The sequence below is a fragment of the Sciurus carolinensis genome, chromosome 3, assembly GCF_902686445.1.
Source record: "Sciurus carolinensis chromosome 3, mSciCar1.2, whole genome shotgun sequence".
Classification (NCBI taxonomy): Eukaryota; Metazoa; Chordata; class Mammalia; order Rodentia; family Sciuridae; genus Sciurus; species Sciurus carolinensis.
The window spans coordinates 151692525-151709094 of record NC_062215.1 but is presented as its reverse complement, the minus strand read 5'-3'; the positions used below and the strand labels follow the sequence as shown (position 1 = coordinate 151709094).

The window sequence follows — 16570 nt, the reverse complement described above, 5'->3', positions numbered from 1 at the left end:
GCAAACTAAGTTTGAGTTCCAACAAAAAATAGGAAAAATAAATGTATAAAATGTCTGCAAAAATTAACGCAAATTTGAATAGTCAGAAAATACCTTGCAGAAAAAGAAAAATGTAAGTTTACCTGAGTTCAATTAATCATACACACACACACACACACACACACACACACACACACACACGTTTTCATATTTCGGTCAGCTCAAAACACACAAATGTGTACACACACACAACCCAAGACTGCAGAAAAACATGTTTCCAAATATAAATTAGCATAGTACAAACCATGCTAAGGATGGATGTACAATAGAAGAAACTTTGGAAGCAGTTCAATTTTGGAGAACAAATTAAGCCTCTGTTAAGAGGCAACCAACCCAGAATTAATTGTAAATTAATTGTAAATAATTAATTGTAAATAATTCAGCATTTTGCAACTGAATATTTTTTGAGAGGTAGATAAAACATTTTTATACATTTCTCAGTTTAGTACCACAAGAAAAATCCCACTAAAATGATGTATTTGTAATGGGATTATTCCCACACAGGTGGCAAACACGCTCAAACTTTGACATATTCAATTTAGTCCTTTTTATTTCGGCAGTGATAATAAGACTATTGCTCAAGAGAGTTTGTGACCAGCTACATTAAGAAAAATTGTGACCATAGTTCTTCAGGAGGTATTCCTCCTCTTCATATTCTCTACTGTGAAACACATTCAGACCTCAGGCATTAAGCTGAATGTTTAGCAAGGACTAAGAATAAACTCCAGAGGCAGCAACCACAAGGAGAATTCCGACAAACTCAGTAGCTGACACTAATTTATTGAGATGTATTGGGAACTCTTGGGAATGAAGTGTCTGCTAATTAGGCCACCACAAACAGACTACCAAACCTTGACAAAGTTTTTCCAAACATCTGATGAAGAACTGTGATTTATGGGCTGCCTAGGTTAAGCCTGAACAGATGGTATCTTTTAATAATAATTGACACATGAGTTTGTTAAGGGTTTCAATCTCTTGCAAACATGAAGCTCCACAGAGGAAAACAAAGAGCAACATTTTTAGAATCATCTACCTTATCTTTGTCTTCAACAACATCTGCCAAGACATCATCTGGATCCAGGATACCTCCATCTGTGTATTCTAAGTGATGAATCTTCACCCAGTAACCAGGATCCTATGGTAGAACAAATGATGTTTCATGACTCAATCTTCTTTAAAAAAAAAGATACATTATAATTTTAAGAGAAATAAATTGACTCATTAATGATAGGCTCTAGTAATAATAACATTTTTAAACAACCAAAACAAATGTCATCTTTTCATTTGGATAAATGGTTGACTTTTTTGCCCTGTTTAAGTCAGTGAATCAAAGTATGTATTCCTTGAAGATAAATTGTATGTAAATGTAAATAACCTCAGTAATCTGAAAAGCATATTCAAAGAACTTTTCTTTATAATCCCTCCCAACTTTAGATAATGCCAAGAATATTCTAGAGAACAAACTTCTTGAGGGTACTTTCTGAAATGGGGAATGAATATTCAAATTAAGGTTCCAAACTCTATAGTCAAAAAAGAAAAGAAACAACCTAAAATCTAAATGGCTGAAATCTGTGATTGTAATAGCTGTCACTCTAGAATATAGGAATGGAATGGTGACCCCACAGTCCTTCACCTTTTTAAATCCCAATGATCTGTGTGCATCCTCAGCACGTGAAGCAGAGAGCTCCTACCTCCTGCAGCTTGGCAGCAAATTGCAAACTGTGTTCATAGTTGAACAGAGTTCTCTGAGGCAGTGATTGAAGAGATATCCAACTAAACCATCACTTAGTTTTAAAAACTGCTTATCTGATAGTAGAGTTTGAAAAGGAGTGATCTAGTTCAGTTATTTATGTATTTCCCATTTCCAGAAAGGACATGAAAATGAGTCATTATAACAATGAGACAAGAACACAAACCAAAAAGAAAGGAAAAACATTAGTAAGGATTTTACCAGAATTTCCAAGCCATAATACTTTTGGTTCTGGGATTCTGAGAAAGCCCCTCGAAGTGGACACTATTTAGCTATAAAGTACTTGGTATCCAATAAACAAACAGATATCCGTGTGTGAAAAGAGATGGAAATTTCAGGATAAAGCTCTAAGTCCTCCTTATCACATGAATCTTTATTAAAAGTAAGAACTTCTATAACCCACAGAATGCAACTGCAATGTTATGAAAGCTAATAGAAATGGTTGTCATACAGCTCTCTCTTTAACTGACCCCTGATAAAAGGCGAGGGCATACTATTAAATAATAATTCTTTTAAGGCATCTATTTGGAGGACTACCGAAATGTGGCCCAAGTGCATAGCTTTCCAGTAATTCAACCTTATAAAGTGACAGGATAAAAATATAAAGGAATTCTCCTTAGCCAGGCTTTGGACATTTCAAAATTAAGTGTTCTATAGAGTATGTAAGGAGCAACTCCTAGTAAACTACAAGGAGTTTCATTTGCTTCTAAATCTAGACTTACTATGGAAACATTCATGATTTACTAGGAAAATTTAAATGCCTCACTATTGCTGAGATGGATATTCCAAAGATATGAGCAGTGAGAGTATAATCAGGTAAGAAAAGCATGAAACACCTATCACTCAGATTCTGTAACTAGAGATCTTTGAGGACTCATGGAAACTGCTATAACAGATGAGTTAAGTCCAGCAGGTGAGATTCCAAACAGGGAGGGCACTGGGTGTACAAAACACTATGCCACGAACACTGGACTGTCTGAACTCCCCAAGTAATCTTTGGTAATAGACTCTTTTTGCTATGGTCACTCCACAAGCAACATATTCCCCCCCAAATCTACCTAGGACTTTCAACTAAAATCTATAGTGTTGTGTTTTCCTTGTAAGAATGGCTTGCTTATAAAAGGAGTTCAATTTAATTAATTTCTATAAACTTGTACTGAGTTGGTTTTTGATATATTAAAGCTCTGTAGATGGAATCTGTTGATTTTAACCATGTTTATAAAAAGTGATACATTCTAAAGGGTTTGCTTTTTTAATATTTATACTTAAAAGCAGACATCTATTAAGTTGTCTGCTTTTTTCCTGTGCTTGGTTTGTAAAAGCAGATTTTATCACATAAAACTGAGGCAAACAATTTCCCCTAACAACTGCAGTGTAAGTTAAAGTCCACCTCACTTCCTGCCTAGAGGTAGAGATAGGGAGAAGGAAACCAAAGGGCCCTGATTTAAAAGAGAAAAATTAAAAAAAAAAAAAAAATAGGAGTAAACATTAATGTCAAACAAGCAGCATCAGGTATGTAAGACAACTCACACTGCATTCTTCCCACACACACTCGCAGTACCTAAGGCATTTTGAAAACAACTGGAGTTGAAACTAAGGCACTTCTCTAATTTGATTCAGCTAAATTAAGTTAAAGAGCAATTTGATAACTTTGAAGTAATGTATTTGACCAAAAAACACTTAAGTATATAATACCAGAATTTTACTAGACTATAATTTTAATTCCCTATTCCACATGGATGCTGCCATTTTGTGTATTCTCAGAAGAGTAGATTTGTGGTCATACATGTAGCTGTGAACCAAAACAGACAAGTCATAGGAAATCAGTCTTAGGGTTAATATTACATACATCCAAGCAAGAAAGGAACATCAATAAGCCAGCATGTACCAACTGCAGTTCTGTCCCTGTGGAATCTGACCATGGTACCATAGATCATTAAGAATATACATTCAATATTTGCAGCCTACAACCTTCATAAGACTATAAATTTGCCCTGACTCTTTTATGCATGTTAAAATTTCAAGCATTACACTGAAGTCAACATTTTGCATTTCATTTACTTGACTTTATTGCCATGAGGAATAAAACTGATCAAATATGAAAAGATGTTCACATATGTGTCTTGGTTCACACAATTAATCACTTGGAAGCATTTACAATATTTTTTCATGATCGTGACATTTAGTTTACCATTACACTGCACCAATGTCTGTACTACATATAGCTTTCAAATTGTTTTGAAAACATCTCTAATACACTTGCGTACTTTGCAACAGTAAGTCTTATTACCTATGCTCCCAGGATCATTAAAGTATTGTAAAATAACACAGTACATATTGTGTTTTCTCCACCTCTAACAGTATCTTATCTTCTTTAAAAATAATATACATTTATTTAAAACCCTACTGAAATTTTTAAATTAAAATAAACTAGTCTACAGGGATAAATTGGAAAAAGAAACTAAAACAAAAACACATGCATTACAGGAAGAAGGTTGTTTTTAATGATTGAATGTAGAAATCATTCCAGATAGACATTGATATTAATAGCAAGACATACCCTCCACTGTGTCTTGATGACATGAAATTTGACCCATGCCTTGGGAAATGCATATTTATCAAAGTGCTAAACAAAAATTTTCTTTTTGTAGTACCTAAAGGAGTAAACCGGCAAGCCAAATACTCTAAAACAGTGGGATCATGGCAACAATCAAAAGAGAGGGAAAACGTTAAGGTTTCTAAGCAAAATGTCTATGGTACAAGGCAAGAAAATAATCATTTGCAATGGCAACAACATCGCAAAGTCAGGGGAACACTGCAAAAGAAAGGCAAATGGTTGGAGAAGGGTTGCATTTACTTAGTGGTGGCACTTGCAGTATTCAGTACAACTAGTTGCTTAGAGGCTTCTTGTTTTCACAAAAATACTCTTACAGGGACAAAACAGTTGTGTTGTTAATGTACAGTTAACTATGTGAATTTGGTGGAGTACATCTACAAAATGATATTTCATTAACTTCATCATTATTATAAGCTGCAGATAATTTGTTTCAGTGCTAACTTTAGTCTAGGTAAAATAGGTACTAAGTTTTTTATATGGTTAACGCACTTATCCTTAAACAACCTCATAAAATAGTCATCAATCCATTTTACAGATGAGGAAACCAAGGCATGAGTAGGTAAACTGACATACTCAGTGTCACAGGCTTAATAAGCAACAGAGCCAACGCAGGCATTTTTAAACATAGAAAATATATTTGTAGATTAAATAATAATACAATGTATAGTTACACAGGAATCGGGCAGAGCATCAGGTCTGTTTCTATCCTTACACAAGTCTAAGGATCCAGGCATCGCTCTGGGCCTCAAACACCTCATCATTAGTAAGCATGCAGCTCCACGGCCTTCTGCATGATGTAGCATGTATAGCTAAAGTACAGAAAACACAAAGGGGTAGATAATGCATGGCCCCAAATTCTTTGCTGTGGGAAGCCGTCCTTATTTAGCAGAATCAGACTAGGTTGAGCCATGAGACGCAGAGGCCTGGCTTCTAGGAACTGCCAGGAAGCATGTGGCGCTGTGTGGGAGTGGTTCCCTGTCTCCTTCTGGAATTTTCCCCCTAAGAGAATGGCTCCCCTAGCTCCACCCTATACTGTCCATCACAGAAGCAGCTCCTCCGGGTCCTTGCCCCCCCTTTACCTGTATATTATAAATAAAGGAGAGTTGGGCGACTCCATGTTGTTGTTGTAAGAGGCCAGAGCTGGTATGGCCAGACCCGTCACGCCCCGTCTCATTTAAAAAGAGTATTGGGGCTCTTGTGTATTCATTGAGTAGATAAGTTTTTTGGGTAACAGAAAAACCGCCAACATCCTCCAGTGGCAGTTAACCCTTTTCTCCTCCAGGCCGGATGTGTCAGAGACACCTCCACACTTTGCATAAGTGGTCTTACCAGTATTCCATAACTGAGAGAAGAGGGAGAAGTTTCAAAATGTAATTCTTCATAATCATAGAATTGAGGACATGGGCAACAGTGGAAAAGGATCTTACTATTGAGAATAAAATAAGAGATTGAGTAATCTAAAAATGGAGAGAGAATTACGAAAATGTGCATGCACATAAAACTTTGTTACTTTTGTCATAATCCTCCGGGGTGATTCTTCTCTCTACCCAAGACCGGAAGATCATCGGATGCTCCACAATTCACCCAGAAGGAGAATGTCATAGCACATGTCTGGAGACTGTCCGGCAGGCAGAGGACAGGAGTATCCGAGTAACCAGCCATAGGGAGAGTAGGAAAAAAAACAGAGGTTCAGGAAGTGATGCCTATGTGAAGACCAGCAGAGCAGCACTGACACCCAAAGGGAAAGAATCGAGCCAGAGAAAGAAGTAACAAATATAAAGACGACTGTAAGCCTGCTCTACAGGGTTTCAAAACACGCCTTCACTCTCCCAGAAAAGATCTACCAAGCACAAACTTCAGAACGAAAGCCTAACAGAGGAAAATGGGCTGAGGTCACTTTAATCAACTGTGTTTCCAAAGAATTCAGGAGAACCACAAAGGGACCCAGAGTTTTTACGCTGAGTTGAAAGCAGCATCTGGCATATTCAACAACAGAATTATAAAGCCCGCGTTATATATAAACTGAGGGCGAATGAGTCCATCTATAAATTCACTTCCTGCTCTAAAAATCCATGATCCTAAGGGAAAGATGGTATAGGAATACTAATATCAGATAAAAGATACATGAAGGAAAAATGTATTACTAAAGATAAAGGAGGACATTTCATTAAGAGGAAAAGGTCAGTCCAATAGGGAGAAGGGAAGTCTCTAAACCTAAAACAATATAATCTCGATGTAAATTCTGCCAAAATGGACAGATCTTAAGCACATGCACACACACAATGGAAGACTTGATAGGAAACCTAAATCTCAGGGGAAAAAAGCATCAAAATGATAAATAAATTTAACTTAACATACTATATTTATGTAGTCTCTCTCACACACAAATGCATATGTATGCATAAAATCCAACCAAAAAGATTAGAAAATACTTTCTTTAAAAGTGTACTTGGGGGGCTGGGGAGATAGCTCAGTCGGTAGAGTGCTTGTCTTGTAAGCACAAGGCCTTGGGTTCGATCCCCAGCACCCCCCAAAATAAATATATATATATATATATATATATATATATATATATATATATATATATACTTGGAACATGTATCAAGTTCCAAAGGCAAGACAATCAGGGGAGGGAAAGGGGCAGGAAAAGGAAGTACTCAGAAAGGAGGTTAAGCAAATTAAGTAATATGCAGGTACAAATATAGCAAAATGAATCCCACTTTTATATAATTACACTGCACCAATAAAAATAATAATTAAAAATGTGTTCTCTGTTTACAGTAGAATCAACTACAGAAAGTTATCTAGAAAAAGTTCACCTGTTTAAAAAGTAAAAATTAGAAAATAATGTTCTTAATAATCCAAAGATGAATAAAAGAAATGAGAAAGTAATTGTAATTTAAAAATAATTAAATAACAAGTATTTGTTGACTGCAACTGAAGTAGTGTTTAACAGGTTGGTAATGCTCTTTGATGCATATATTAGGGGAAAAAAGCTAAAAAACCAACTAACTAGAAAAAGAACAGGCCTAAAGTTTTTACTGTCTACATAAAATGAACAAGTTATTTGATAAACTTAGTACAAATGACTATATGAATAGAAAATATAATAAAAAACAATTAAAGAAATTCAATTCTGCTAATAAATCTTAGCATAACTTTGATATTAATACCTAACAAGGACATCACAAAAAAAAAAAAGACATTATAAGAAAACTATATACACTGGTCTGTCATGGGTACATATGTTAAAAAAATTATAAAATCAGTGATGTATATAAAATATAATACATCATAACCAAGTGGGATTTATTTATTCCAGTGATGCAAAAGTAGTTTAAAATTCAAATATCAGTCATAGTTATCAAATTAATAGGAAAAAAGGAGAAAAACTATTTGATCATCACAACGGACACAGAAAAAGCATTTGTGAATATTTATAACCAGTTCATAGTAACAAGTATCTTAGCAAGCAAGGACAACCAGTAACTACTCAGATAAAGTAAGTAAAAGGTAGAATATTTAAATAACATTCACAATAGCATAAAAAAATCAAATATTTTGGAATAAGTCTAATAGAAATGTGCAGTGTGTCTGTGCTAAATATTATAAAATTTTAGAAAAATTTAAAGAAGACTGTGACAGATTGGAAAACTCAAACTTGTGAAGATGTTAATCTTGTCCAAATCAGGCAAGATTAGGCTAAGGTCGGGAATGGGATAATATGGAGCAACCGGAATTATACAACACTAATGAAAGTGTAAATGTACACAATCACTTTGGAAAACTGGTAACATCTGAACATAAATAAAGCTAAACAAAAGCATTCCACAAAATTCAGCAATTTCACTAATAGGTACATATCCAAGCCAAAGGAACATACAGAGTTACCAAAAGGTACGATCTAGAATATTCAAAGCAGAATTATTCCTAATACCTAAAAATCAGGAGATAATCCAAATATTCACTGCTAGAAGAACAGATATAGTAGTATGTTCATGCAGTGGAATCCTATACATCAACAAGAACGAACTACAAGTTCCTGCACCAACCTAAGATACTTGTTACTGTGAACTGGTTGTAAATATTCACAAATGCTTTTTCTGTGTCCGTTGTGATGATCAAGTAGTTTTTCTCCTTTTTTCCTATTAATTTGATAACTATGACTGATATTTGAATTTTAAACTACAATTGGGTACAAGAGTACCCAATTACAAAAGAAGAACATACTGTACAACTTTGCACATGGTAAGTTCAAAACAGGCAAAATGAACTAACAAAGTAGTGGTCAGGAGACTGGTCACTCCCTGTGAGGGGAAGGGCAGGGAGTGAAAGGGGACAACCCTGGGTGTGTGGAACCACGTTTCATTTCTCGAGTTCTGTGAGCTACATGGACCTGTGCACTTTCCTATGTGTGCGTTACACTTCCAAAAGCGTGTTTTTCAAACTGAAATGCCTAATGGCTCCCTTCACACATTATACATCTATAGATAAATAAATGAAGACCACCAAAAGCTGCTCGGGATACCAATCTAGATTTCTGGTTTCCTTAGAAGTAAAAGAAAATATCTTAAAACAAATTAAAGGAATGTAGAAGTTTCTAAAGATGGGAAGACCAGGCTATCCTACCAACAGAATCTGTAGCTCACGGACCACTAGTAATTCAAAACTGCCAGGACACACAAGAGAGGCTTAATTGACCGCAGGCTTAAGTGAGTCAACAGTGGGATGAGTCTGTGAAGATTGTTATTGCTGGAATCTCAGGCTATGGCAACAGAAGTACTGTGTCCAGAACAGGGAGTAACGACCTTGTTCTGTTCTGACGTGGCCATACCAGTTAGAGGTTTTTGTCAAATTTTAAGAGACGATTGTTAATCAACTGGAGAACCACATGATAAAAGGTTAAGGGGCTAGAAAGACTTCTTGGGATGAGTGTACTGAATGAATTTAGGTTTGTTTAAATAGAAAATGAAATATTTTGCCATTTCAAATATAGAAGAACAGTTTACAAGGCACTGAGTTCTTAAAGCTATCAAGTAAGATAAAACCTGCTGATGAAATTATCCCTGAACATCCCTGAGGAAGAGACCATATTAAAAAGAACATACTTCCTCTCAATAAGGCCAACACTACTTTTTATTTGTTTAATCTGGGTTTGGAATATTTTATCATCTTTTTTTGTGGTGGGGGGATGATATTGGGGATTGAACTCAGGAGCACTCAACCACTGAGCCCTATTTTGTATTTTATTTAGAAACAGGATCTCACTGAGTTGCTTAGAGCCTCGCCATTACTGAGGCTGGCTTTGAACTCAAGATCCTTCTGCCTCAACCCCCAAATCACTGGGATTACAGGCATGTGCTACCACACCCAGCCATTGCTATCTCTTCCGTTGAGTACCAGATGAAGTATCTGGATTATGGTGGAGACCATGTTCTGTGAAAAATGCTTATCTAAACACTTAGACTCACATTAGGGCCAGAAAGACTCTACCACAAACACATGGGAATTGAGTCAGCCAAGGTCAAGCACAGCCTCTCACTTGTTCTTACTCTAGGACAGAGGCTCACAGCTCATATAAGTTAAATTAGCTACACTATTCAAATCCTTATCCTTGCCTTTTTCTTAAGCTATAGGTATACAAACGAAAATTAAAGGAGGGGCTGGAGTGTGGCTCAGTGGTAGAGAGCTTGCCTGCCATGGGGGAGGCCCTGGGTTCAATACTCAGCACCACATATTAAAAAAAAAAAAAAAAAAAAAAAAAAAAAAAAAATCTGTTGACATTATTTTAAAAAATTAAAGTAGCATGTCAGACTTACCATTAAATTAAAAGACTTCCACATAGAAGATTCAGTGTGTTCTGAGTTGCTCCAGAAAAGTTACATGGACAAGAGATAGGTAGATGGAAGCTGAGCATAAGAAAGATCTTTCAAAAAGGAACATCTGTGAGTGGAATGGTAGTAAGATGGAATGTATGCTCTGCATCCCTGTTAGGAGTCAAGTGGAGGCTAGGCGGCCATATCCCAAGGATGCTATAAGATAAGGAGAAGTGGGAAAATTTTCAAGCCTCAGACCTACAGCACCTAGAACCTAGTAGTTCTTTGGGGCTTTAAAACCACAGGTGCAGAAACTTCTCAAAAGAAATCTCTTCTGAATGTGGTACTATATAGACAATGGAATATTACTCAGTCTTAAACAAATTTGAGAAAATTTCGATTCCAAGATAAAATGAATTACTGTGGAAGAGGGGGAAAAAATAACAGAATTTGATTAGAACATTATTTTTAAAAAGAATAATTTCTCTAAAACAATAGTCACCCCTACTTTCTCCCACTGCACCCCCAAAAGAAACCTAAGGTTTTTCATGCCTCAACTAATAAATTCATAAATTTAAAACCTGGTAGGAATTCACTAGCTCCATGACTACCTATAGCAGCCTTCCCATCCAACAGGAAAATAGAACATACAGAGCTTAAACCAAAAGAAATTTCATTATGATGTATAATTTTAAACAGAAATAATTTCAGTATAGAGGCACCAATGATTTCAGGCAATTCCTTCTATTTTATCTCACAAGCCAAATTTTCAAAGTATCACTTATAGCCTTTTCTTCCTGAGTAGGAAGAAAAAGTACATTCGTTTCTCAAATCCTCGGGTTAGCCTAAACTTATTTGGGGAAAAAAAAGGCTCAAATAGATAGTACTCTTTTTAAGTAAAGAACATACTTTAATTAGTTTTAAATCTACTAGCCCATATCATGACAGCACACTCTCGGTTTTCACAAAAATATGGAAATATCTTTTTTTCTATAGATCTAAGAACAAGTTAAGTGTTCACTCTTAAATGCATTAACCCTTACATAAATCTTCAGTATTAAATACAATGCACTCTTAAAATTGAAGTTATATCAGAAAAATAAAATATTAAAAATCTGAAATTAGCACATTTCCAATGTATTTAATTGAAACATATTTTTTTAAATTCCACTATGAAAGACTTTTAAAGCACTAAACAATACTAATACTGAAATACAATGATTTGAAATAACTTTAAACAGCTGATTTTTTAAAAAATGTTTTCCATTATTTGTTTCCAATGAAATTTTATAGTCCAAAGCTCTCAATGCCAAAGTTTTAGAAGCTTGTGTGGTCCAAAGGAATGCAAAGCCTACAGCCAAAGAATGAAAGCAACCCTCTCTCCAAAGAGAAGAGCAAACTATTATTATTTAAAATAATTGGCCTATTACAAAAACCTAAAAAAATATTCTGCTACAAAATTAATTTTGAAAAGAATAAATTTGAGAATACAAATTCATATAACCCATGGTTTAGTTAATGCAGTCAATTAAATTCAAACTTCCTTGCTGCTCTAAGGCTGACATCTTGGTACAGTAACTCCAAAAAATGCCTCTGACAAAGTATTGTCTCCCAGTTGTGTCTACCTTTGTGCATATGAATGAGTGAGGAACGTTCAAAGTACTATGTGGGTAACAGTCATGGCTTCTAGCTCGTTACTGGAGCACCACTTTCTGGCTCCATCACTGAAGAGATTAAGATACAGAAAGGACAATTTTAATTTATGGCAGAAGAGGTACTGGTGGTAGTGTTTATAAAGGTAGGTTAACTGTAAGGTAAACAAATACCTCATCAACTTAATCCCCCTGTTCACTGTTTATAAAACATCCCCCCTGCCCCGCTTCGGTGGTCAGCAATAGGAATAGTGAGGGATTATCTGTCTCCTGATCTCCAGAAGTACTGGAGATAATATTGCTTGCTACTGTTAGTTTTGTTTTTCTAACAACAAAGTCATTCTTTTGGACAGTTACAGATGGATCCCAGGTGTGGTTAAAAGGAAACAGCAACCACAGGAAAGGAAGTAGGCAGAGCTGAGCTCACGTAGCCCCTACTCAGAGACTACCTCTAGAGCTGATGCTCTACCAATTTTGTAATGATGAGGATCACAAGTTATCCTTATTCAATTATTTATTAATTTTCACTGCTTGATCTTCCCAACTAGGACATAAACTCCCTGATTCCGACACCTCATCGACCTTCTTCCCCTTTATATCCCCAGCTCTTAAAACTACTTCTGACATTGATTGTGCATTTGTCCTAGGAATGAGGACTAGGAGAAATGGAAAGGAATAATAAAGAAGTGGGGGGAGACCTGCTGTAATCACAGAGCAAGCCATCTCAATTATGCTTAGCATGAGTTCAAAACATGTGATTTAAGTCTTTTGATACAGGCTGGGGCAGTATGGAAGAATACCCTGGACTGCACAGAATTTGTGTAAATTACTGACATTTAAAGAACAAGGAATATCCCTGCAACCCCTCTGAACAAAACAATCAAAAATCCAGCCCCTGGAAGGAATAAAGCTAAAACTTTAGTGAAGGAAGACTAGAGATAATACTTAAACATAATTAAATGGTATGTTAGCAAATGATAAGTGATCTGGAAAGAAAAGAGAATAGGGTAAAGGTAGGTGTTTTAATCAGCTATTTCACTGCTGTGACTGGACCAGAACAATTGTAAGGAGGAGGAAAGTTTGAGGACTCATGATATCAGGTCTTGGTTCATAGATGGCTGGTTCCATTTCTTGGGGTTCAAGGTGAGGCTGAGCATCATGGCCGGAGAGGGTAGTGAAGGGAAGCAGCTTATGTCACGGTGATCAGGAGGCACAGAGAGACTCCACTGGCCAGATACAAATATATATATCCAAAGCCACACCCCAATTCCTACCTCCTCCTGCCACACCCTACCTGCCTCCAGTTACCACTCAGTTAATCCTGGTAGAGATTAATTAACTGATTAGATTAAGACTCTCAAAACCCGATCATTTCTCCTCTGAAACTTCTTGCATTGTCTCACACGTGAGATTTGGGGGGCCATCTCACATCCAAACCATAATAGTAGGAAATACAGAGATGTGTCTTTTTAAATAGGGAGGTCAGACCAGGCATTGAAAGAGTGACATCTGAGCAAGGACTGGAGGCAAGTCAGTGGCAGACGGGAGAAGGGAAATCAGGTCTACTAACACATGGTGCTCCCTTGGGCAAGACCATTTGCAGTCATTTGTAAAAGTCAAAACTCAGAACAAGAACCCTGGGATGACAGTGGGAAAACTAGTTCCTGCATCAGGCTGAACAAGCAGGGGGAGATGCAGAAAGTGCACGTTACTAACTGCTTCTCCATCCTCACCAAGAGGACCCTGCCCCACACCAAGTAAAACTTTCACTCTACAAAATAAATTTCTACTAGGTTTATATTATCACTAATTACAGTTTATATTATCACTAATTACAGTTGTGGTGCCTTTTCTTTTAAATGAAAATATTTCTAGAAAGGTAGAAAGAACCTGTATGGTATTTGCCTCCTAGGTGTGCCCTTCCAAACTCCTGATATAAGGCACACCAGTTTTGATTTGGAACATCCCACATAATGAGGATACTCTAACCCTGAACCCAGAATGAAAGTGTTTAGTGTGTATGTCGGGGTGTGGGGGGTGAGCTTTGAATCAATAAGCCTAGCTTTACCACTCATGAAATCCAAGTTTCCCCAGTCTGCCCTCCTAGATTATGAGAAATCTACTACATATTCACGTACATATACAAACACACACATTTATCCATAAATATTTCCTTTCTTGGCACCGTAACCTTAAATCCCATAGCGGCAGAACCATTTCTGTCTCATATTCTTCAGTAAACCCAGCATCTGACATAGCCCTCTCCTTACAACAGATGTACAATAAACAGTGCCCATTGTTACTCTTTGTGTAATTCCCTAAAACTGAGAGTTTTGGAGGGCAAAGACAGTCTCTTGGCTTGGAAAACAAAGTCAACAGGATATGAGCAAAAGGTCCAGAAACGCAAGTACCCAAATGCAAGACAAGTTTTTCATATATCAGAATTTTGGCCAGGAACAAACTCTCCTCCCCAGTTTCTCTCTGTGATTGCAATGTACTCTGTAGACCAACATGGTCCATAAACTGTTGCTTTACATGTGCAACAAAATAGCAACCCCAGAAAGCTAGAAGCCAGGCTTATGGGCAATCCTCCTTCCCAGACATTCCTCACAGGTAATCAGATCAATGTGCTCCAACAAATTGAGGGACCTAGGAAACAAAGAATCCAACAGAGAAGACAGAAAAGAAATTCACCAATAGTGACATCAATTAATATGCTAACCTCCTGGATCTTAAAAAACCACCCCTGATTGGATCAGAACAATTAAGAGTTCCAGGAGTGATGTTACTAGAACCAAACACAAAATTGATAGATTTTATTATGGTTTTAACTCCAGAAAACTATAGTGAGATCCATTTTCCACAACTCTTAGGAGTAGAAAGAAAGTGCATGAGATTCAAAGAAAACTCAGCAAATAAAATACATGGATGCCAGGAACCCAAAAATTTTCACCAAAAAAAAAAAAAAAAAAAAAAAAATCATAGTTATTGGATCAAGAGTAAACAGTATCTGTATGGCCAGAATAGTAAAAACACTAATGACAGATTTAACTAAAAATTCCAGCAATACTTTTGGGAGGCAAGAGGAAGAGGGTAAAACCGTAAGAAAGCTAGTGTTTTCAACCACCTTAATAGGATGCAAACAGATAGTGCCTAAAATTGATGGATTAAGAAATAGCAGAAGATTCATATTTAGAAATAAAAGTACACTGCTATTTCTTGTGTCAATATTTTTTTTTTCCAAATTACAGAGAATTTAAAAGACAACTAAAGCATTTAGAAGGGCTACTTCTGGGACATGGTCTGGGTGGGCAGGTACCAAAGACAGTTGTTTAATGAACACTGCTAACCTCATTGGCTTGAGAGCTGTCTGTGCTGCTTCTGTACCGCAAAAGCAACCATACCTGTGATGAGATCATATAATCCTCACAGGCTAAAATACTGTCTGGACCTTTACAAAAGCTGTGTTCCAACCCTGCTTTACACCATGCATAAGCAATACTTGGATTTTTAAAATTGAAATGGTACACAAGGTTGGCCCATTTGTATATTATAGAGGCAACTCTTTTAGACATTTGTTTTAGTCTTTTTGAATGTTAACACCTTCTCTCTAAATAAGCATTTCTGATTGTACCAAGTAATTAACTTCAGAAATCATCTTCTGATTTCCTGAAATCATTGATGGGAACTTAGTGCATTTAGGGTCCCATGACATTTCCACCTCTCTTTCTCCTAACATAGTTATTCAAATATTTTGTTTCCACTAGCATTTACCTTTATCTTTAATGACTACTGTAAACTTCAGGGCTTTTCTTTTTTTGGGGGGGCGGGGGGCAGTGTTTTTTTTTTTTTTTTTTTTTTTTCATTCTATCATCTAAAGACAGCATCTCTTTAGTTCTTAGGGTAAAAGAGCGCATGATGGTCCTAGTTCTTCTCCCCTCTGCCCTTTCTTATATCTGTCAGTTTACCTTTAGTTTTATAATATAAAAGTCCAAAATGGATACGTTCTTTTCTATAAAGATAATTACATTTCTCTGTAATTTTATTCCCAAAGTTGAAAACCAATAGACACTACTGACATATACTGCAACCAAGGAAACCAGAGTCCATTCATCATTCCTTGCAGGGCGAAGGATTGAATATTCAAACTGTTATCTTTCTTATAGGCTACCTTTTACTCAAAATTAGGTTGGGCCACTTTTGATATGTAAGCTATGAAAATTGACCTCGGTATCAAAAATGCATAATAAATTATCCAAAAATATATTCTTATAATCAACATATTCATTAAAGTAAATACAATCACATTCACCAGTGAAACAAATTATGCCAATTTTGTATACGTAAGAAATATCACTTTTTATGAGAGTGAGCATGGTTTCCTCTGATCACACAAAGTAAAAACAGGCTAATTTTTCTTTCTTTTTTCTTTGTGATACCAGAGTAAACCCAGGGCACTTAACCACTGAGCCCTTTTTATTTTTTAATTTGAGACAGGGGTCTAAGTTGCTGAGGTTGGCTTTGAACTTGTGATCCTTCTGGCTCAGCTTCCCAAGGCAATGTGATTACAGGCATGTGTGACCATACCCAGCTAGGTTAATTATTCTAGGAAAATTATAAATGCCTAGTATTTAGATTATGAGAAGACATTTATGTAGCCAAATGGCAATGAAGGTTTCTACAAATTTCCTACAGA

General features: G+C 36.3%; 1 protein-coding gene across 1 annotated transcript in view; it reads right to left on the bottom strand.

The window, feature by feature from the left end:
• Positions 1–16570, bottom strand: part of Pard3b (par-3 family cell polarity regulator beta) — a 1015658-nt gene that overhangs the window by 877517 nt on the left and 121571 nt on the right. The window contains exon 2 of the mRNA XM_047544116.1: positions 1073–1174. Coding sequence (XP_047400072.1) covers positions 1073–1174 — 102 coding nt within the window. The remainder of the gene's footprint in view (positions 1–1072; positions 1175–16570) is intronic.